This window comes from Falco punctatus (assembly GCF_963210335.1).
Source record: "Falco punctatus genome assembly, chromosome: 4".
NCBI lineage: Eukaryota > Metazoa > Chordata > Aves > Falconiformes > Falconidae > Falco > Falco punctatus.
In genome coordinates this window covers 40,995,307-41,020,029 of record NC_137583.1, presented here as the reverse complement: position 1 = coordinate 41,020,029, position 24,723 = coordinate 40,995,307, and the positions used below count along the sequence as shown (strand labels likewise).

At 37.4% G+C, this 24,723-nt stretch overlaps 1 protein-coding gene across 32 annotated transcripts in view; it reads right to left on the bottom strand.

The window, feature by feature from the left end:
- The window catches only part of RBFOX1 (RNA binding fox-1 homolog 1), a 1,334,594-nt gene that overhangs the window by 173,626 nt on the left and 1,136,245 nt on the right, over positions 1–24,723 (bottom strand). The window contains exon 2 of one of the 32 annotated variants that reach the window (XM_080382958.1): positions 18,747–18,853. The exons of the other annotated variants lie outside the window; for them this stretch is intronic. Within the exon in view, the coding sequence (XP_080239084.1) occupies positions 18,747–18,845 (99 nt within the window). The 5' untranslated portion in view covers positions 18,846–18,853. The remainder of the gene's footprint in view (positions 1–18,746; positions 18,854–24,723) is intronic. 32 annotated transcript variants of the gene reach the window in all.

Below are 24,723 nucleotides of genomic sequence, written 5' to 3'. Positions count from 1 at the left end.
CTAATCAGGAAATCATAATAAACAAGATAGCTATATCTGCCTGCTAGTTGGTGGTTTGTTTTTTGGGTTTTGTTGGGGTTTTTTTGTTGTTGTTGTTCTTGTTTTTTAAAAAAGTTGTTTCTACACTAATAGCTTCTCATTTAAATTGTTTCTTATTTTCAGATAGGTATATTTTCTATGTATTTTAGCAGGCTTTCCCCAGCTAAATCACTTTGCCTTGACTGAGAAATAGAGCCACCATTGCGGATTTTGGAAGTTGCGAAGCTCATACAGCAAGTCAACACTAGCAGTACCCTACTGCTTAATAGTAAACAGATTCAACAGCTGAAATAATTTAAGCTATCAGTAATAGCTATTATTAGATGGCAAAAAATATCTGAGTGCATGCCCGAACATTTATAATTATAAATAGCACACAGCAGGAGATGGGTTCATTCAAAGCAGCACTGGAATCTGTAATTTACAGTTCCAGTTCCACGAAAGGAGGCTGTGGTATGGACAAATCTGTGCTACACTGAAATCTTCCACCCGTGAGGAACACATGAGCCTTTCTACTCAAGAAAAAATTTGATCAAGCCACGAGGGAGACAAGACTACTACTTAGAAGGAATGCCTCCTCCTCCCTCTTTGGCTCCGAGAGCCACCACTGCTCTGTCACGCTCCTGCGGCCAGCTTAGCTTAAACTCAGATGTCAGAACATCTGCACGTGCCCCTAGTTTGTCATTTACAGTACAAAGTGGTACCACAGCAGGATAAATAAAGCCTAAGGCCTAAATATTTACTGTGCTCAAAACGTAATGATTACAAACCCTTCTGTTTTTCAATGAAGGAATTTCCTGTTGAGGCTTGTGGTATCTCTCAACCCAGAAATTATTTTTTTCAGAAAGGTGCAGTCTCTCACAACAAATTAAATGTGTCTAGTTCAGACATCAGGAACAAAAGACTTTCATCTTACAAAAACTTTTATCCAAACTTCTTTAGTTTTTTAGTAATAGACTACTTTTTTTTTTTTTTTCCAGTAGTAACTTCTAAATATTTTTAAAATATATTCTAAAATACTTTTCACCCACTCACATGAAAAAACATCTTCAGATTGTAACTTTTTAAAAATAAAAAATATGGTTTTGCCAAATGTTACAATTTTTTAAAATAATCTTCATAGGCAATTTCGTACAGTGATAAAAGCACTACAAAAGAGTGAACTTTGGTGTAGTTATAACAAACAGCTTTTAAAAAGTTCTGCTTACTTGGCAGGGGGCCGAAAACATGAGCAGATGTTGTAGTATCTCACATCATTATGTTTTATGAAACGTCAAAAACCCATGACCAGACACAAAAGCAAAAGTATGGACAGATACACTTTAAACTGCAGAATTTTTCTAGAGATGTATCACAGTGTACTGATCCACTGCTGACCAAACACGGTTCAATACAGTGAAAAATATTTGCTGAGCTGTTTGTTCAACTGCTGTGAAATCCACCTGAAATTCAAGCAGTTCCAGTGGGCACACAGAATCAGCTAATCACCACACACAATCAAGAATCTGATGGCACTCTTCATTCCTAAGTATTAAAGAAAATTTTCTCTCCACCAAAAAGGATAGGACCTTCACCCTTATTTCCATTCTGCTGTGTCTGTGGTGTAATTCCTTACTGTCGCCACACTTCATAGCATGCTCTGTACATCAGTAAACACATTCGGACTTCTTGTCACGTGTATCTGATTTTAATATATCTGATTCTGGGTTCTCAAGATATTATTCCGTAAGGTATTATTCGCAAACTCAATATTAAATAAATGAAATTATAAAGAGCTTGATTTTCAATAGGACAAGGTCACTGTTTTGAGCTATATGTTTACTCTGTCATTAAACATTTTATTGCTAGTCCTTAGATAATCTTTATTCACAAGCCAAACACATTAAAGAGTAACTCTTCTCTTTTACACGTTGCTTAATTATTGAGCAACAATGGATAAACTAGCATGCCGGACTAAGCAACTGAAGACTGACAAAGGTAAATGATGACTTCCATTAAATTCAAACAAACAACCAAAACCAGTTTAAAATAGATTGTAAATCCAGTCGTCTAACTTGTAATTGCTCCATTATATCTTCATCTTTACCTCCATTCCTCCTCTGCAGCTTTCATTTTTCCCTTTCCTTTTCATTTTTTTACATCATCAACTATAAAGCCTACATTTATTGGTGGTTCTCAGCCTGGAGAATCCATGGGTTTGTTCTGTGTGGCATAATGACTTCAAAAGCAGTATGACAATGAGAGCAAAATTCTGTATCATGAGAGTGACAGCAGCGATGCTGTCGGATGCTCTAGGGCTGTCTCGGTCCCTGCAAGAACAAAACCTGCAAAAGGGTCACTGGGTCAGATAACAGGTAGTTGTTTTCTAATATGTTGCTTCTTCCCCTAAAATGCCATTAGCCATTGTGGCATTCAGTAGGAATGAGAACATGAAGAAGGAACACATAACTTCTGGAGGAGACGCTACCCTTACAGTACAAGTCAGTACTGCAGGAAGGTTTGCTGCCATGTGGATCTAGCAGCAATCTGCAATCTGAGAGACTAGAAGTAAAACAGCACCTGCAAACACGGCAGCAGTGACAATGTACTGCTAACGCTATTTCCAGGCTAAAGAAGGGAAGACACTTCTCCCAGGTAACTGAGGTGTGTTACTGAGAAGGAACGGGAAGGGGATGGACCTAGAGTCTGCTGACAGCCAGCATGACTATTGGCACTAATATACCAAGAATTCATGCCATTCTATCTACAAGCACGATTTTTACAGAAACATCCTGTATGATATCAGCACAATGTAAGTCAAAAAGTACCATTTAAAATGTATTTCTCTCTCTGGACTAAAACTGAATGTAAAGGGATGTAAGACTAATAGACACTACAATGATTGTAAATTGATATAGATGATGTGAGACCTGACATTTATTTTTTCTATACAGGTACAGAAAAGGAAAAAAAAAAATCACATCTTTTTTGGAAGACTTGCAAGGAATTCTTCTGGCATACTGTCAACCATTTTAATCAAAATACATTTCAAGCTTGGTTTAGAGTTAAGGTAGGTCATATAGAACGCGCGTTCTTTCATGTACCTATGATGGTAAGAAGCAGGGTACAGAAGATGGTATATTTTCATGCCTTTTATTGTTCAACAGTATGTTCAAAGAATCTGTCAAGTATTTTTGCTGGATGTGCTTAATCCTAGAGCTTTTGGACACAGCTTGCTACCTTCTTTCCACTTCAACACAGTTTTATGATATATTTATGAGACTAAGACTAAACTAGGTCTGCTTGGAAAAGGTAAAACCTAACAAAAGATATGTTAACCTAGTTAGTCTCAATTCTTGATAACCATTTCAAAAGTCTATGCTCTTGTAATAACCCAGGGTTGCAAAGAGATGTGCTATATACAACGTGGCAGAAAAAGTAGCGTATGAAAATTTCCATTGCAAATATTGCCAAATTTTATCAAGGGTAACATTCCCATAGATTGGAACATAAATAAAAGTACGTGTTACTATTAAGACACTGCAAGAAACGGTGGTTAAATGAAACAGAAAAGCAATACACCAGGGCCACTGGTCTGAATGCAACTCAAATTACTATTGACACATAATATGGCAAAATTACTTAATTCTCTGAACCTGTTTATTCAGGAGATGGCTATCTTTCATATCAGAAAATCTACGCTGATGCTGGCAGCTGCTGCTAGTCTCAGAAATCAAGCTAAGAAACCGTTCACACAGAGGGAGGGATGGATCTCCATTGATGAACCAATCACCTGGGTTGGCATTCCTGCCTCCTGGAAGGCATATTTGAGAATAATCATATGAGATTTAAGGGTAGAGCTGAAGACTTCAGACAAATATAAAGGAGATGACGTGGTGATGCATCAACCACCAGAGAAACAAAGATTCACTGGAAAGTGCTGCAAGATACCTTATAAAGGGCCTAGAATTGAAGCTTTCAATTGTATGAAGCACTTCAGACTTAACAGCCTAGCATTTACTTAATCTGAATTAACGCTTCCAAAGACAAACTCCAAAAAACAAATTGGTGTGACACAATGTTATCTGTATGCCTTTATATACAATGTGAACTACTTTATATAGAATGTGAGAACTGTATATACTTTATATACAATGTGAGAACTGTAAACTCTTACACCTAGGGAAGACATCAGTTAAGAACATGCCTAAAGTTAATGATCCTTGAAAATAAAGGAATGGCATGCAGATAACAAGCAGGAAAAATGAAATGTTCTCCAAAACAGAGAAATAAACCAATAGAATCTATTGTGAAAGATTCAGGTTTGTAGGTGGTAACAGAACTATTGCATTTTTGTGCTTGTTAACAGTTTGTAAGTTAAAAGGAAATAATTCATTTGTGTTCAATTTCTGCAAATCTGGTTTGCATACAAGGGCACAAACAGAGCAGATACTCACAAGACTAAGTAAAACCAGCATTACGTCCAAAATTTTGCTTAATGATGTTTGCCTTAATTAAAATAATTGTATTATTTGTAACTGGAAATTCTGAATGTTGGAAAACTCAGATTTCTGAGCCCTCACTTTTAAAAAGCTTAAAAACACTTCCTTCCCCACAGCTCACAAACCTGCACGCAGCAGTGAAAAGTGACCCTGCTTCTCCATTGCCTCCCACTGCCACCACACCCCACCGGAGATACATGTATTCTGAATATAACACTAATGAAAATACCTGCGCCAAGTTCCCCGTACACTACCGATTTTACAGAAGGACACTGATGTGTCACTACTTGGTATTTTATTCAAATAATTGCATATGATTGAAAGTGGTTCATGCTGCCTTCAGTAGTAGACAAGGTATCATTCTGCACCTGTAGCTGTCTGTAGAAGTCTTCTAAAAACACTGATTTATAAGAATACAAGTACAGTGTTTCTGTTTCAGATTCCCACTCTAGATGTCCGGTTTACACGGGTTTTTTCCTGGTGGCTGAATGCCCATCAGGTCTATGTTGTCATCTATAGGAAGAGTGTGAGCAAATCTCTTCAAGGATAATTGAAGCGCACTACCATTTAAACCACTTTACAGCAAAACACCCTCCCCCCCATACCCTCCTTTTTACTCAACTTTCTCTAGACCTGAAATTATCAAACTGTTTAGCAGTCAGCTCTCAGAGTGGTGCAACATCTGTCAGAGCGGTGGGTGCCCTGCCTGCAGCACCCATCGCCCACCCCCATGCCCAGGGCTCCCGCCGGGGACACGTACAATCCCGCTGCTCCCAGCAGCCTCCCCACCCCGCTGAGGTACAGCTACATCCAAAGCAGATTTGGAAAAATAAGCGGTCTGCCCACAGCTCATCCAAAGGGAAAATGATGGCAGCTTAAGTTAACGCTCCAAGGGTATAAACCACACCATCAAACACTGCGTACGCTGCCTGTTCTACCAGCCTGGGGGGGGGGATGGGGGACGGGATGGGCGGGGACGGGCAGTACCTTTTGGCAGAGAGGTAGGGCACAAAGAAGCAGAAATGCCTTAAATAATCTCTGTGTGGGTTGTGAGAGCTCTTCATTCAGACCTTGGGTATGTGTTAATTTTGCTGAGAATCCTTAATTCATTTTTCTTGTAAATGTATCATACCCATTTCAAAGATGGGGACATGAAGTGTGGAGAGGTCTCACAATTTGTCCCAGGCCACAGAGCCCTTCAGGGGCACACATAAAAGTAGGGTCCAGTAATACTAATTTATTGACATTAACCAAAATTCTCTCTTCATCCAGATATTTGACCATAGTGGCAGTAACATTTGCACTCCAGAAAGTGCAATCCCATAAGTATTCTCAGTATTAAAGAACAGGATTTAAAAAGTTATTAAAAAATAATTTAAAATAGTTTAACTTGCAGAATGCTATTTTTAGCTTCCCAAGGTTTTTAAGTCCTTAGGACTTACTTTAGCAGTTCTGAAATCCTAAATAGGATTTGTCAGTATACTAGCAATTCTCATCCAAACAATCACCTTGTCTAATGGTGTACTCCTCCCACATAACAGAAATAACTTTCAGACTATATTTATTTTATGTTTCTGTTATAGGACAACCAAAAAATAATATATTAATTGATTATCTGCATATTCTTCCCTTTATTCCTTCACTTTAAAGAAGGGCTGGTCTTGGTCATACAGGCATGGAACAAGTGATGGAGGACTCCACAATTTTCAGACTGTTTCTGGCACTGATCCATCGCACTGCCTAGAGTGCATCCCTGCCTATTCTTCATGAAGAAACAGATTACATTGGTTACCTATGTCTCTATCATGTATTTTGTCAGGATTACAGCTTCTAAGGCGCTTCAAAGATTAAAACTCTGCCAATTTTATTTTTCTTCCTTTTTGCACGTATACTCCAAATGCGCTGTTCACTGTTTCCACAGAAGACATTTTATCTTACACATGAACAGGTTAAGATTTTCCTCCAGTGAAAGCTCAGTAATATATAACAGTTTATTCACATCAGACTCTGCTCAGTATGCCTTTCTATTTTAACTTTGTATCTCCAGTATGCCAACTTAATTAGTATCAGGTAACATAATAAAATAGACTGTCAGGTGTAGATCTCCAAGCATACTCCTTAAAACCATATTTTGAACTGCCTGAACAAACATGATCATCTGTATGAACTTTTGTGTTCTTATAATTCAAAAGAGCAAAGGCAAAAGTCACAGGGACAAATATTTTAAAACCTGCATCATTCCCTACCTCAGAGTCGTAAGCTACATCCAGCAGTTGAGACTTAAAAGAGCAAAAGACACCCTCAACCTCTATGAGTTTACAAAAGTACATTCCCTTTAAAATGTTCGTGCTCCATGTCAAACATACCCCTTTAAAAGAATTTTGTATCATGCACTGCATTCAAAATTGCAAATATAAAGTATCTGATAACATTTAATGGCCTCTAGGTATAATCAGCATAAAACCAGCATAAAAGAGACTCAATATGAATATGAAATGTTTAAACCAAATGTGATGGAACCTCATGGGGAATTCTGCCACACATGCTGTCCTTTCTTCTAAGAGGTCCTTCAGCTGTCTACCTTCACTGTCCTTGTAGGGGGTACAGCAAAATGACACAGAAAAGAAAAGAAAAGAAGCCTAAGCATCGGCACGCTGCAGCAGTGTTTAACCACTGTTTCAATGAAGCAAGCTTTGATCATTTCCTAGGAAAAAGCAATGACCTGTCCTTTAAGGAGAGCATTTTCTCTTTTGATCTGGATGTTGCACTCATTTAAACTGAATTCCAAGTGTTAGTGTCTTATTTAATACTTACTTATAAAATATCTTATAAACAGATAAAAAATCATGACACTCACAAATCTCCACTCCAGCTATATTAGCAGCTGTATTCAGTTGGTAAATTTGAAAGATGTCAGAAGTAGGTTCTAATGTACCACAAAATTTGCAGTACTAAGTAGCAAGTGCTGTATCTATCAGCTAAATATAACCACGCTATTTATCTATTATTTATACCCTAAATACCATATCTGCCAAAGCAAAAGCAGAAGTGCCCAATCGTCATTTCTGCATTTGTCCCAGTATAATATTAGCCATCCATGTAAATGATATATAGGTATGATGCACAGACACCTACAAGGCTAAATTTGAGTACCTAGAGGCAGAGATCACATCAGAATCATCTACAACATATCTTTTTTAGGTTATAGAAGACAATGACTCCCAATTAATATATGTCCATTAAGAACCAGACTAAAATCTGCCTATTTATTTCAATGCAATTAATTCCCTATTGATAAGAATCATTTTAGGTTTTGCAGACCTGGGATAAAATTTCAGAAAAGATACATTAACCCATCCTCCTCAGAGTACAAGACAAAACCCATCCTCCTGGACAAGATTTGGGACAATCAAAAGTAATAATCACTGATATCAAAGTTACATAAACCTAAAATAAATTCATTCTTAAGAATCAAAATTCCTTTGTGATCTACAGATATTACAAATAATGTAATAGACATCTGGACTTAAGAGAACCACAGAAACACAGAGGATCTCAAATGGGAAGAGACCCAGAAGGATCAGCGGTCCCACTCCCCACTCCTTGCAGGACTACCCAACGCTAACCCAGGCATCAGCACACTCCCGGCGGTCCTCAGGCTCAGGTGCTTTGGGCTGCAGTGGCCAGTTTGCACTGGGATGGGAGCAGGGGTTCCAGTTTGTGATTCAGATTTTCCTAAAATTCATTGCCTTTAGATTCCTGACCATTATTCTACCTAACATTAAGAAGAGTCAGATTCCAAATTCAGACTCTAAATGGAAAAGATCTCTGAATTTTTCCATTGCTTGGATGCAACATTGTAGTTCGCATCCATCCCTAGCCTAAAATACCCAAACTGATTTCTACAGAGGACATAATGATCTTCTTCTTAGGCGTGAACCCAGCACTGTTAACATTTAGATCTATATGTTAGATACAAGGTAAGAAATAATGAGAAGTTGCACAATAAATTTATCTGGATTATTTTAATAGATTAAAATTACATAATAGTTACCCTAAATTACTTATTCCTCATTTTTGCTAGGCTGAACTCAAAATTGTTAGTCTGCATTTACCCATATGACACCCAACGGAGTGGAGCTAGCTTTCTCCTGCACCACTCCTTTTCATCTGAAGGTTGACACCTAGAAATTAAATCTTGGAATTGTTGTATATTAATTCTGTATAATTTCCATGCCCCTTCTTGGTCTAGTTCTATAGAAGGTTTCTGACCTAGTAGGAATTATTCTTTTTCCCACTTGGCCACCTTTGCATTTTCTATGATTATGATGATCCAGGGATTTATTTCAATATTTAAAAGGTTAGTCTTTTAAAATTTTGTCAACACCATTGAAGTAAGTTTCTCTATAAATTCATCTGGATTTGCCATTTGTTCTCAGTAGTAATTGCCTGTTGGTTCATCTCTTGTATCTGATACTCAAACATTTCTAGACAAGCAAGAATTTTATGCATCTTAAGTATCAGGCAGTTCAAAACTCATTTCTGTAATGTCAGTTACATTCTCCATATAGTAGCACTGACCTGCTGAAATAATTTTTTGCACCGCTGTTCTTTGATATACTTTTGGGGCCTGAATGAAGACAGAAGCTTCCCTGCTCTTGTATTTGATAGGTACCAGTGGCAAATGAAATTGGTGTTATTTGGACTAGAAGAGTTCAAACCCCAACAATGTTTTATGAACTCTCTGAACACTGAAAAAAAGAGCAAAACAAAAGGGCTTACCACAATTTAATGAAGAGTTGAATGCATTAAGATGTAGCCAGTTCCACACCTCAGAATATATTTTCGGTATTAGCATGCATTAAATAACCAAAAAAACCCCCAAATTTCATTTTGCTGCTTTGTACCTGTTCCCAGGGTGTGTGAATTTCTGAACAAAAAACTCATCTCTTCATAACTGTCTTAACAATACCACAACCAAAAAAGCAAGGTATTGCTAACTGAAAGCATGATGTAAATTCTTCACAATCCCCAAAATTTTGTCTGTGTCAAAGCAAAGGCCACAAGATAAAACAGAAGGAACAAAGATGAAAGGTATTTGATTCAAAAAACAAAGTGTTCTAAGATTTGAGATAGATTTAAGATAGCCAGAAAGACTCTAAAATCAGATAAATAGAGTTCAAATGTAATTAATGGCTTTAGACCCTGTGATCCTTCTGATCTATGGACTAGCATCTGATTTTAAAAAGGAGCTATAAGTACGGTAGTTAATTTTAAAAGATATATATATATACAACTCATTGGGTATCTGTACATTGGATTACTTTCATTTTGGAAAATTGTGTATGTCACAGTCAGTAAATTCATAACACTTGATAAAGTTGTAGCACTACATTAGGATTGATAGCACTCCCATATTAGAGGGAAGCAAATACAACTAAGTAATGAAAGAAAAAAAACCCCTTACTACTAGGCTCCTCAGTCATCCTCAGTATCACAGTATGGAGAATATTAGCATCTTACTACATCAAAAAGGATAAAACACTTGAGGCACTTAGCCCATTGGCAAATGATGCTCAGGAATTTCTAGATGAATGACTTGTATCTATGTTTACAGCCCTTCAGCAGAGTGCTCACTGTTTACTCTGGAATTAATCCAGGTCCATAAAACTAGTGATACATCAATGTAACAGATGTGTTTAAGTGACTATGCATTATAAGGCGATTTGCTTCAGTTATAAAAACTCAGTAATCTGGTTCAAGTTGATTTTGACAATCAGTCTGTAACCCAGCAGCACCTACTGTATTAATTACTGTTACCGGGTTGGTGATCTCTAGTTCTAAGGGCTTCATCATTTCACTATTTGACTTTCAAAGTATCTAGACTGATAAAAGTACTGGAGTTGGAGCACAATGTCCTAGTTCTCGGCATAAGTCTAATTTATCCCTATAATATCCCAATGTTGATAAAGTAACTTGTGTTCACCTCGTGCTTACAGAATCCTGGTATGCAAACAAAACAAGTTTCTTTACCTCCAGGACATACGATGGAGCCGAAGGCAATGGTAGGGCTGCTCTCTAAGGAGTTGACAGGGCAAATAAAATGCAAGCTTTGTTTAACAATTGTTAATGCATTTGGCTTTAGAGGTTTTGTTCAGAGATCATTTTCAATAATACCGACTTTTCTAATCAGTTTGTGTCTTCCTGGCTGCTTACAACATAACTAGGAATACTTGAGGTGAAAGTTTATGAAACATGTCAGAGTTCTTCCTCCTCCTGCATCAGACACTGTCATAACTCTGAAAAAGAAGGTGATATGAACTGCCACCTGTGAAATACAAAACCATCTATTTTAAAATGCTTTTTCTTCTTTTTCTTTGATGCTCTCTATTGTGAAACTTTTATAATACTGATCATAGAGAACTTCTTTCTTCAAAGCTAATAACACCATTGAATTGATAGTGGAAGCTAGAACTTCAGGCTTGAGACTGAAACGTCCTAAAGAGTGTACTAAAATATTTTACTTCCCAGTTTGAAGGGTCTATCTGTATGATCTTCTGTCAATAGTCAGCAAAGATCTTGACTGCATTTTTCATCACACCTAAGTTTCCAGGCTTGGCATGGAAACAGGCCTCCACATATAGTTCTGTAACATTTTATACAAGTTGTCTTAGTGTACATTCATTTTAAAAAATGTACAGGTAGAAACTCTGCGGGTTTCATTATGTGGAATAACAAGGTGTCAGATGGAAGCAAGTCTCCCATAAAACACAGAGCATGGTTTGAGGTTTCACAAACTATTAGGCTGTTTTAACTAAAGGCAGGGCCAGAAGCTAAATTTTAAGTGTGATAAAACTGAGGATGCCTGAGCCCTTAATGTAAATATACACATTTTGAAGTGATACATATTTGTATTAAATTGTCAAACTACATTGTTACTGTAAGTATAATATTCCTGAAATGCCTTTACAAAGCCAGCTGGAAACCTTGACATTTCATCCATATTGTTATTTATATACATATTTACTGCTGCCACCTGCTTGTAACTTGGCTCATATCACGAAGCAGTACATTTCCCTTGTTTCATTATACTTTGACATTTCACTATAACTACATAGCTGCCCATTTCTCAGTTTCCAATTGCTCTGCAGCCGCTCTTGAATTATATTGGCTTAGTAATAGAATAAAGATCTTTCTCCGTAGTAGTACTAGCCTCTTTTTTTCATACCCAGATGGTACAAATCGCTGCTGGCACATGTAACAATTATAGCACAGCTTCTTCTGCTTAAATGAACCCACATAAACTCCACAGAGTTAGATTAGATTAGGGAATTGGGAGGTAAGGAGGAGGTCTGGCCAGTGGTCTCAGCTGAAAGAGAGAAGTGTATGGTACGGCCGTGCGGGGGCATACGGCACGCGTACGGCGTACTGCTCCGGGGACCTCTTTCTAAGGAAGAAAGGAAAAGTAGCTAATAAAGTTAATAAACTTTATTTCATATTCAGTATCACAACACCTATTCTTGCTATTATTCAAATAACTGGATTATTTTAATACCTTATGATGCCTCACAAAACTGACACTTTCCAAGGAATAACGCCAGGAACAGCAGTGACCAAGAGAAGCTCAGATCCATGACTCAAAATCAGCTCAAAATGTTCTTGCTTCACTTAGACTACCAAGGGACTCAACCAGCTCTTTGATATTTCTGAAGGAGGCTGATGACCACTATCCATACCCTCAGATGTTTAGAAATACATATAAATTCCCAGTTCCTCTGAGCAGAAACTCCGGCAACTGAGCACAGCGGAACGGGATTAAGGGAAAGGTCCTGTGAGAACAGTGAAGCAGCCTGGTTTGGAGGAGAAAAACCTTACCCTGGGCCAACCGACTGGACAGCAAACGATGTTTCCATGTTGCCAGTCCAAGACTTCATCATGAGCCATTTGAAACATACAGAAGGAAAACTACAGCATGAAAATCTTTACAGGCTGAATAAATCTTTTATGACTTCAACAGAGCTATACTGCTTGGAATGTAATACAAGCCAGAACACAGTCCAGCACACACACAGACATATGTGTCTGCGTGTATTTATTTATTCATACTTCGGAATATTCTCTAGGCATTCAGTATTTAAAAGATCCTAACATTAAGGGACAAAATACATGAAAGAAGGATAATAAATATATTACAAATTATTGTAAAACTATGTACGTTTGACATTCCTATAGTTCAAGTAAAATAATTTCACGTGTTTCTAAGAAAGCACCTGTTCTACCTTTCCCTCAGCTCTGTCCTGATCAGGAGAACAGGGGAGGTCTTGCTGTGCAGCTGAAAGGCCAACACTCACAGACTTACCGCAGCAAGGGAGAAGGGAAGGGATTTACTGTCATTTTTCCAGTCCCTAACTGAACGTGAAAACAGTTTTCCCCACTGATTGAAAGGGAAGCCCATCAAAAAGCCAAAACTAAACCTATTTAGCGTTTAGAATGCAAAATCATTCCCTCATATCGTGCCTCTAACTCACTACAAAATGGTAACTTACAGAAATTAGTATTTTTAATTGTTAAAAATAATTTTTAAATGTACTGAAATGACTAGAACTGCATGCAAGGCACTGATTTCTCCTGCTGTCTTTGATGACAAACACACCTCAGGACAGAAGGGGAAAAGGCGAAGACTATTCCTTTCTCACAAGGCACAAATGGAAAAAGAAAACAGAAAACAAGCAATTGGGAAAACAATCTTCAGTCTGTAAGTCTTGTTTCTATCTTAGCTGGGAATGAGCAAACCCATCCTCATTTATGCAGTCTCCAAATAAAGGCCAGGTTTCAGAGAGCAATTCTTTTCTAGTTTTTGTTTAGCCCCGGAAAAGCAAACATTTTTTAAAAGTACTCGGAGCCTTGACAATCATTCAGCTCTTCTGAAAATTTGGCTATTTATTTTGGTATCTAAATTTGCCTTTCTGAAAACTGTCAAGGAAGAGAAGAGGATTTGGTTTTGATACTGAAAATAGTAGGGTACACCCCATCTCACCCATGACAAAAGCTTCACCAGAGGCTTCACATACATAATTCCTGATGAAACTGCAGGTTCTAGAGCGAAAAACTGTACACATCTGCCCGAAAGGGAACTCCACAGATCTCTCAGGAAAACCACAAATACTTAGGAACCATCTGCCCCAGTAAGGGAATAGAAACTTGTCCATCAAACACCCATATGCACACAGTACTGAAAGCAACAGGAATCCAGCACATTCTGAGTAAAAATCTAGATGGACAGCATTAAGCAACAATGCAACCAGAATGACAAAAGTTGTGTCCCTTCTTTCACCAACCTCTCCAAAAGTAGGCCTAATGCAAATGAAGGATTTTTTTTCCCTTGAAGCATGGTGACAATCTATGTCCTTCAGAGCAGCTGACATTGTGCTCCCCTGGAGAACACACTAAACACGTCCCCTGTGCTTATGATTTTCAATGTTTGGACTGACTAATAGCAGCACTGGAAAACACTGAGGAAATTACATTAATCAAAATTAGCAATAGAAGCTTATTATTCTAGTCTTTTTCAGAAATGACCTGACCAGCAGAAAACCTAACTTTGGATTTTTCTTTAATCTAAAAGAATTTACTTTTGCCTCTAAATAGGCTGTTAAATACATCTGTGATGACACCTGCCTCTCCCTGCTGTTTTGCTCTTGAACCAGAGAAAATTTAAAAGAACTGTATTCCCACAAGGCTTTTCAAACATCGATTTGGAGACAGAGCAGAAAATTCTAAGTTTTTAGAGGAGAGGCAGATTTTTGCTTCGAAGTAGCTACATTATCTATCTGAATGAATAAAACACTGTTTTCCCCAAATCTCCTAAATTCAGTTCCTGCTTACAGTACCACATACCTGTGGTGGATTCAGCAGAAATTGGTTTAATTTCTATCTGTAAGAAAACAAATTCAGGTGCAGCAGGAAGCAGGGAGAAACGAGCTGTGATAAGTATTCAGGATATCTGAGGAACAGTTAAGCAATACGATGTCACCTATTTTAATACCTGGAATTATTTTTGGAAGTCTGCTACTTGACTTAGGCTCTAAAATGCGATGGTGACAGCAGAAAGTATACACCATTTTTTAAAACCCTAGAAAGCAGACCGAAGTGAAATATTGCCACTCTTCAAACATTATGCAACTATGTTCACTAGAATCTAGGTAAGAAAAATTGTGGTGAAGTACTCTAATATTCCACAAAGAAAACACAATACGTTACTTACACTGGAAAGAAAGAATTTGAAATTTTGATTCAGAAGCCCATCATCTCATTTGAATCACGGACCTGCCATTTCTATTTAATGCCAAATCAAATGTCTTTTATGGAGTTCACTTCATGAATCTCTTCACTTATTAAAGCTTCTTTTATGCACAGTTTTTAAAAGTATTTTGACTCACTTGCTCATTACTACACAGTTTTATGTTACCAGGTTCTGCTGCCCTCCCCACTACCTCTGACATGTCATTGTGGCCATTCTCTGCCTGGCTTTCGCTCAGGCAAGATGACTTTTTCCTTACTCTATTTATCTTATAAACATCAAGTATTAGAGAAAGGAGTAAGTAAGCGTTAGATTAGGAGAGAGAAGCAGCATATGTATGCATGGGAGAAATAAGAAGCAGCAAGAAAAAAGAAAGGATTGAATTAAAACACAGCTTAGGAAAAATATGTTTTAAGAAATAAAAAACCTGAGAGAACAGGAATATGACATACTAAGTCTTGGTCTCACTTATCATGACTTTGCATTTCAATTAATCAAATACCATGGAGGCACATTAATATATATGAACATCAGAATATTTTAATTAATTGATGAGTGCGTTTCTACTATTTACACTCATTAAAAAAAATATCTGTAATGCAACTCTTAATCAGTTGCTAAACTTTATGGAATAACATAGTTTAAAAAGAGTAATACCTCAGTTTTTTTTTTTTATTATTTTAATTCATATTCCCCACAAAGACCTTTTAATTTAGATTTGTAAAGCCCAAGCTTATATATTTAGCTTCTCTCCCCCACAGACCTGTACCTGTGTTTCAAAGAAAATGATACACAAGAGGAGGACTCAAACTACACTTGAGGAACATCTTAATTTCATTTTTTTTTACTTAAGTAATTAATTGATCTTAAAAAAAGTATCATTTTTCACAGAAGTAATGTTATTCCTACTCTTTCCAAATAACACTTCTACAGTGGAAACAAAATTTGTAAACTACTAGATTTTAATCTAAGACAAAACTTCACACTGCAGCCTGACTGTCCAAAGCTGATATGAAGATCCATAGAGGCCACTCAGGAAAAGCAAAGTACATTTACAGCTGGTACATGATCAATGCAGGTGAAATGCATCTGTAAGTATGGGAGAGGAAAAGGACACTCTTCTATACGCAATAAAGGAAGCTAACATGCATTTTTGTCACCACCTAAGCCACTAGGAAAATCTTGTTGGGTAAGTCACACCTCAGAAATACTTCTGTTAATAGCTCTTCATATTAACAACTGACATGTTGGAAACATCAAAAAGAATCTCTCAAACTGAGAGAAACTCAATAAAAATTCCATTTTACTTCTGGAGCTAACAAACTGTTGATAAAACACAAACAGAAATCTATATCATTAAATAAAAAAATTAACTACCTATACAAGACTTACAACATAAAAGCATTAAATGATGAATGAATTTTCCAATCTGTCTTTGCATTAGCACAAATACAACATGGCCTGCGGCAAGCCCTACTGCCTGCACCCAGGCACAGCCCACCTCTGGAAATGACTACACCTGGTGCAACCCCCACCATCCAGCAATCAATTCAACAGCATATGATGAGAGTAATTTTTACAAAGCATCCCATCCTGGTCATTGAGTCCCTGCTCCTGACAAACCAAATCTTCCCTTGACATATACGCTACCTTATTTATTCAAGTTTGTCAATACAGTAAGCATGTGGTGTGTCTTCTATTAGCAATCAGGTCTTACAATCCCTATTGACAAGGTGGACAACAATCCAGTCTCGTAAAAGATTCATGACACAACTTTGCACTCTCTGCTGCTTGCTTTCTCATAAAACCAGTGCAAATCCCATCAAAAATTTAGCAGAACCCCTGCCTCATCTGTTTAGGCCTGAAGCTAGTTGCAGGGACAACTCATTAGGGACGAGCTCATTAAAACCAGCCCTGGAGCAAAAGCAGTTTGCGAGTCTCCTCATTTTTATTCACTTTCACCTAGCCATTCCAGTTTCTTGTGTTTCCCAGATACAGAGCTTCTAATCATTTTGTACAATAAGCAAGGCTGTTTCCAAACTTAAGCTACACCAGGGTTCCACAAATGCAGTTCCTTCTGTACACCAAAGCTAACACTGATCTGTTCATTTGTAGGACTTAGATGGTTCTATACTGAAAGGCAGTACCCGAAAACCTAGTAGATTCTCTTCTGATTACATTAGCAAAAGGCACCTATGTGTAACACCTACCAAACACCCGCTAAAACTCAAAGAGAAATGAAGACGTGCAGAATTAGGGCTAGTAGAGACACACACCTGAGAACTCACTCATGTAGTGCGTCTGGTATTTCAATTGGTATTTTTAGCACCTGAGATACCTAAAACACCCAAGAATAAAAATCATTTGAAAAAAAAAAAGAAAAAAAAGAGAGAAAAGAAAAAAGGAAAATAAAGGAAAACAAAACAAAACAAAACAGAAAGGCTTTTCTTTCTCCTTAGTGTCTGCATCATAATAAATATTGATTAAATAAAGTAGTTTTTTGTTGTAAGTTGTTTACTTTATCATTTGCTTAAGTCCCCAAGTGAAACAATCCTTAAAATGCCCTGAGCACTAGCTGGGAAACGTTGCTAATACCTTCTAAATTAGATGCCTAAAGTTAAGCACATTAAGAAGTAGCCCAATTTCAGACACCTCCACTGACAGTAGAATTTGAAAATCATGGTTATTCACAGTTCTGAAGGTTAGTGATCAAAATATCCTGGGGTGATTGCAAAAGCTCCCTTAATTCTATCACATAACAGAGAACTATAAAGGTTTGCAAAGAGCGGATCCCCAGCCCAGGCCTGTGATGACAGAAGCTAGCGAGTGCTGCACCAGCATCTGTTTGTGAGTTTGTGTACAGGGGACGTGGAAAGCCTCATGGGGATACATTCCCAAAAGTCAATTGCTAAAACCAGTCTTAGAAGAGTTTAATTCTAACAAATGTTACCATCACATGCACAGCACAACTACTCGGAGACAGATATATGCCCAAATAACGTATCATACATCTGAGGAGCGTCTCGCTGAATTTGGGGTAGCAAACAATGGTCTAGGCGAGAAGCCTGTTCCAATCCTCCTACAGATCATCTATTGAAAACCAAGCAAATCCTACTTGCTCAATTAAGTCAAGAATGTAAAAAACTGTCAAAGTGAAGAAGCTCCTCATGTCTCTCCAATCTCAGAGGAGTGTCTTTAAACTTGTATTTTTGCAAGCATGTTAACATTCTATCACGTATTTTCACCTTGCTGGCGCTCTCTACACTACACTACATACAGGATACATTCTTATTTTTGTCAAGTTCTTTCTCTGCTCATCTTACGATGGTGTGTAACAACCTCATTCACAGTGTTCAGCCCATCAATCAAGGCCACACAAACACAAAGACTTACAGCATTTTTCAAAGTCGAAATAATAATAATAATAAATTATTATTTTGTCACCTTAACTTCTGCACAAATATGCAGTCAGAGAGTTGGAAGTACTTAATCTAGAAATGTTATTTATTTGGAAGATGGCCAGCCAAAACATGAATTTGAGTCATGATCTGTGACACTGTCAAAGACCATGAACTCTGTCATGCACAATTTTTCTAACAAAAAGGTTATTGCCACAAAAAGCGTTGCACCAATATAGTCACTCTATTCATTGTCAAGTGCAATAAGCACGCAACACCTCCAACAACATTGGCAAAATGATGGGTTGTGAAGTTTGTTTCATGCAAAGACCGTTGGTTGCCCCATTGCTCTGTAACATACAATATTCCTTGCTCCAGCACCAACACAAACTCCAGCACAGATCAACAGTCCTATACATGGTTCTCAGCTGCAGGTTAAGCAAATCAGTCTTATTTGGCACTAAAATGGAGTAGGACCATTTCACGGGTAGCTTGAGGAACAACTTAGCAAATGGGAAAGAGTATTACCTTCTCCAATTGTTTTGGTTTTAGTGAAAAAGTGACTGCCTCCATTGCACAGACTTCAGTGGGGGCCTCCACCAGTTTACATTCCGGAGAATGAGGCATCCACGCCACTAAAACAAAGTCTTAGTTGAGATATGTTATCAACCACATTTTACGCTGTTTCCTCTGCTGCTCTGCGAGAGGGATGAAAGCTCCAATATCAATGCAGACCAAATATTGAAATTCAGGTTTTCTGAAAGATGAGGACTTAGGGAGTAAGCTATTTAAAATTAAAACATGTAACAAGCTTTACAAAAAACCCTGACTTAATCAAATCCAGTAGCACAAGGTTTCAGCATTTCTAAAACATTAAAAGGACCTCATTTATTTTTCTATTAGTCTCTTGTGTCTCTATTAAAAAATTACCTGAAGGCTGAGAACCTACATGTCTCATAAAACTTTCTGCAGATATGGCTACTTCAAAAAACATGGATTTGTAAAAAAACAATGACAAAACAAATGCATTTAAAGTGAGGATAGCAACGTTACTTTTCTCTTTTAAATGCCAGTAAATCTTATCATAACAGAAGCTTAGCAACACAAGGACTGGAATTCAAATGCTTTAAAATGTAACCAAGTACACGCTTAATAATGCCAGCTTTTGGGCATTTTGACAAATACTGTAAAGTCTTATTTGAGCTTTCTTATATCTTTTCAAAGGCAACTTAGACACAATTCTGCTTTTACATTTACATATAAAGTGTTAAAGAACTAGAATACAACTAGTTACCACTTTAGCTCACTTTTTTCTAAAATATTTTCTTAGAAGAGCGAATAAATCTTCAGCTTCCAAGTAAACTATAAAATATAAGAAAATTCAATGTAGAGCATTTAGAAAGGCTATGAATGCACCGTATATATCAGTTACTGTGTAAGGAAAAACCTGAAAACAAATAGCTATGAAAAAGTTTCATTATGGTAATCTTGAGTGTTAATACTATAGTATCAGTTGAAACCAAAGGACGTAAACGAATAATTTGGATGAAGCAGAGTTACTTGCATTAGTTATTAAGTATTGCTCCACGTGAACTTGCTCTGAGGCACAAACACTTTTAAAGATAGTGCGACTTCTTTTCTTGAAGACACTGGAAATGCACCAGTACTATCAGACAGTAGTATAGTGTGGGTCCTCTAAGCAAAGAAGCAACAGCTTCATTTGGCTTCATTACTAACACAACTTCCCCTCATTAAAAATTCCAAACAAACAGGTGCTTCACGCCAGGTCTACTTCTGAAATTGCTTTCTTTTTATTCCCAGGGATACATCAAGAGCTGAGGGAGAATTCATGCAGTATAGATCAGTCAGGCATTGACAGCACATCACACTTTGACAAGCTGCTTGGCTCTGTTTAAAGTCTAACTTGGGCCTTGGCCCATCAAGGCCATGGCTATTGAATTATTGACAGCCTCTCACTGTGGTGCAAAGGGAAAGAGTGCTGTAGCCTCAGCTCAGTAAAGATGAAATGGAAACCCTCTCTGAAGCTTATTTTAGTCCGTTAAAGGAGTTTTAATGGTCTTGTTTAAAATTCAGTAAGAGAATACATTAGACTGATTTTATTTTCATCAACTAAACAAAAACTTTGGGATGCTGTGGAGTTTGTAAATGAGAGGGAAACTACCCAAAGTACAAATCTGATCTACGCCAAGAAGCTGACTAATGTTTCAAACTCATTTCAAATCATCCAGCTTTACATAGTTAACAATTTTTCACCATTTTATACAAGTACACCACGCGCAGTCAAGGGTTAACAATAATGTAGAGGTCAGCCATACTAAAATACAGGCTGGCCCTCATAATAGTTGCTTTCTGCTGACGCCCCTGAATCCACAAGTTAATGCAATGGCTAGCCCGTGTTTACAATCTATCAGCTGCTTCTGCTGATGCCATTAGATCCACAAGTTAATGCAATGGCCAGTCCACGTTTACAATCTATCAGCCACATTAGTTCTCTCTCTCTTATCCTTTCCAGCTATCAAAAGTGCAATAAAAGGGTGCCAGTAAGTAACTGGCTGCCCACTGCCTGGTGCGCGTGTGTTTGTTCTTCCAACAGAACTCTACAAAGTAAATCGCCATTCTTCCACAACTAGCTCGTTACTATTAACAATTCTGATCTTCTTACATAATCTCTTTTCTTCTTCAAATTTATACCTGCCAAGCTTTACTTGTATTTTAATAGCTGATGTCAGACAAGCAACAAGCAGAAAGTTCTATCTCAGGACTATAATTTTAAATACAATGAGACTCACATCAACTGTCGCACAGACATGCAGAAAATTATTCCACATGGACTTCTAAAGTGCATCCTAAAAGCTTCAAAGAATGAGTACGTTTTTAAAAGAATTTAAATTGATGATCGGGGGAGGGGGGGTGTTAAGCAATTTGTCTAATGTGACCCTATACTCACTTCTCCAGCATCACTTCCAATATACTGCCTCCTGTCAAATCAACAAAGAGCGCCTAACAGCACATCTAAATTTGTGTTCATTTGCCTTCTGCAGGATTATCTTTGCCACGTCAAGCATTATAAGTAAATCAAAGATGCTTCTCAGGGGCTGTAAGAGTAGGGCTAATCTCCAGACAAATATTTAGAAGGCAGCTTAGCCTGTTCTGGCTTTAATTGTTTCCAACTGATTTGACTTATTCTAATTACAGCCTTTATGTTATAAAAGCCATTTTTATGTTGCTGAGGAGCAGTTTCACTGCAAATACATGAAATTTTGCTGAGTTTCTGTTCCCATGTCGATTATGGAAATGGTACTCTACAGCTTTCCTCTAATTAGAAAAAACACACTGCACAGAGCATCAACAATTTTTAACATTAATAACAGAGTGACAGTGTCCTTTTGTGTGCCTTTAAATAATTTCTCAAAATATGACACCACAAAGCCACCATATCCCACTTGGGTATCATACTAGGAGCAATTTTCACATCTTTGCATATTATATTTATTCAAACACAGAACAGCATCTTTGCAGAAGCTGTTTAATAGTTTAACCTAACAGAATAAGATAATTAAACTTCTGTATGGTTTATATGGAGGCACTTTCCAAGCCCATGAACTTGGAAAATTCAAACACTCCGAGGAAGCAAATTAAACATATCCTTTGACAAATCAGACAGCGTGGCTATTTGTTACTTTTAGTATTTACTTACCATGCTATCTTTCCCAAAGTGAACAGACAGCTGAGATAATACTTTGCATCGACTCACAGACTTGCTGTTTGATAGAAATTTAACTGTTAATCAAATGTTGTGGGCAATAGAAATCAAGGTGGAGGGGTCACAGAACATGTAGCACATGTCCATTCCAACTTCAATACATTACTAAATAATGTTTCTCTTTAATAGAAAAAAGCTTTTCACTTATTGTCAAAACTGACCCCAGAAAAATTAGTTATAATGAAATATAAATAAGGGACATTACTTCTGCTATGACTCTAAACATTACTCCCTTCCTTCCTCTGTGCAGAAAGAACAGAAAGAACCAACATTAACATCTAGATTTGATGAGAAAAACAAATAGGAGAGTAAAGCACTCAAAGCTGGGATGATTTTTTTTTTTTTTTTTTTTGACATACAGAAAGGATTCTTTAGGAGTCAAAACAGAAGGAAAAGGCAACTCTAAGTTTCTATGTTGGACATATATGCTTACAAAAATATGCACATGTCACTTTCAGTACTGTGACCAGTCAAACTAAGCTGCTATAGAATACAATGTATTTTGCATAGAAGAGGATAAAACTTCCATAAGGTATTTACAGCATGACCTCTAAAGTCTCTATGAAATAACAGGTAGCACTATCACAATTTTGCATTCTCCTGCGATGATAATGTCTCCAAGCTCCTTTCATTTCTATGAAAAGTTTAGACTTGTTGATATAATCCTGTTAGGTGTCACCAAGAAAAGCTTACATGTCCTCATTTACTAAAATGGAGGGCATAGTGGGGCAAAATTACTTGGGCAATGATTCTAATTGCTTTATTATTATGGAGACTTGTTATGTGATAGTTTATTTTCTTTTTCTTTCTCCTGTAAAAATTAAACCTTTACTACCTGTAATTCTTTGACTAGATTTCAGTTACATTAGTAATAAATTCCTGGCTTTATGTGCAAGTTGCTTATCTTTTTTGTTCATAACTAGATTTTGAATGTAAAACTGGTGAAGAATATGGAAAGCAAGCAAAACTATATGATACTCCTCAAAAAAAAAAAAAATTCTAGCCTCCTACACTGTTTAAATTAAAGACATCCTGAGATGAATGTGTGTTCTGTGCATTCAGTAACCCTTGCTGGTTTTATCTGGAGTTTTGCAATGTTAGAAATAAACCTCATGAAAACAATGTAGTGAAAAAGCCAGGAGCACGAGGCTGTCATTATTGTGTTTCTGAAGTGGATATTGTTCTAAAAAACATAAAACCAGTAAGACAGCTGGTGGTGCAAATGTTTTTGATATAAGCTATGGTATATACTGTCACAGCAATGGAGTAAGTTATATTGAGCTTCAGAGACACTCACTACTGAGGCGTACAACCTCCTGGGGGTGTTTCCCACAACCCCCTGAGATTATCCCTCTCCTAGAATGAGTGTCAGCCAGGTAGTGTAGCAAAAATACTTTAGATGGATTCATTTTATTTTATTTTGGTTTTTTGAGATCATGACGACTGTCAGAATCACAGAAGGGGTTGGGTTGGAAGGGACCTTAAGGATCATCTAGTTCCAACCCCCTGCCATGGGCAGGCAGCCAAGAACCTCATAATGCACTGCGTAGATCCAATATGTGTATTTCTTTCCTGAATGGCACATCCTTACTGTGTTGTCCATTTGTAGCACGTGTTCGTCATGTATGTCTAGTGTAAAAACATTCAGGAAGAGAAAACTAAAAACCTGACTACTCATTCCCTTCAAATACCACGCACTGGGCACATGTTAACACCAGTTCTCCAAATACTGCGTTGGCTCTGTTTGCAAACAGATTTATTTTGGTTTAGATCAACACGTTTCTCATGTGGCTGTTATCCTGGCTATTCAAGAGACCTGTATCCAGCCCACCACAGAAGCAAAAACTCCATCAGTCTTACAGCTGACTGTCCAAATTACACCCCCAAAGCCCAGCTACCTTTAGGCAGCCTTCAAAGGACAACCCTAAAGAATAATCTTTGCCTGTAACTTTCACACTGCCAAATCTCTACAATTTCCCACAAACTAAACAGCAACCATAAAAGTTCCTCAGGAAAGCAAGCAAACTGATGCAAGAGGGAGCAAACCAAACCCAATTACCTTTTACTATTCCAGATGAAGAAGCATACATAATATTAGAATCAGCGACACTAAGTAACTTTTCCAAGCTATTAAAGACAGCAAGCATTTTTAGATGTGATTATCTCCCAGTTTGATATCCCAGTTCAATCTGCTGTTTTCTATCATTGCAAAGAAACCGATTCATTGCTGTCAGGAAATTGAGATCTCGATGTCTCTGTGACCAAAATTACCAGCACAGTCACGCTGACTGTACAAACTTTCCTGTTCTCTTACACTGCTTCTTCACAAGGCAATTCCTCCTTCACTATACATTGGTTTGGGGACTTTTTAATGAAGTAAAATTCTAAGCAGTATATATGTGTTGCCCCCCGTCTCTTAAACAGTGAAAAGCAAACATGTTATGTGTCCATCTGTCAGGGAAGTGAGAAAACCAGATTGTCAGACAGGAAAAGTTTCTTGTTAGTGAACTGTAGGTCTTATATGAAAATCTAAAATTCATACATTTAGATGTTTTATAGAGGGAACATTGCAAGGAGCATAGGGACTTAAGTTGATAAACAGTTACACTTCCTGAAAGCAAAACCTTCCAGATATTATACAGATATTACATTTTATAGTTTACACCAATATCTGCTGCAAAGGATTAAGATAAAAATCTTTGAAAAAGGCACATTAACTCT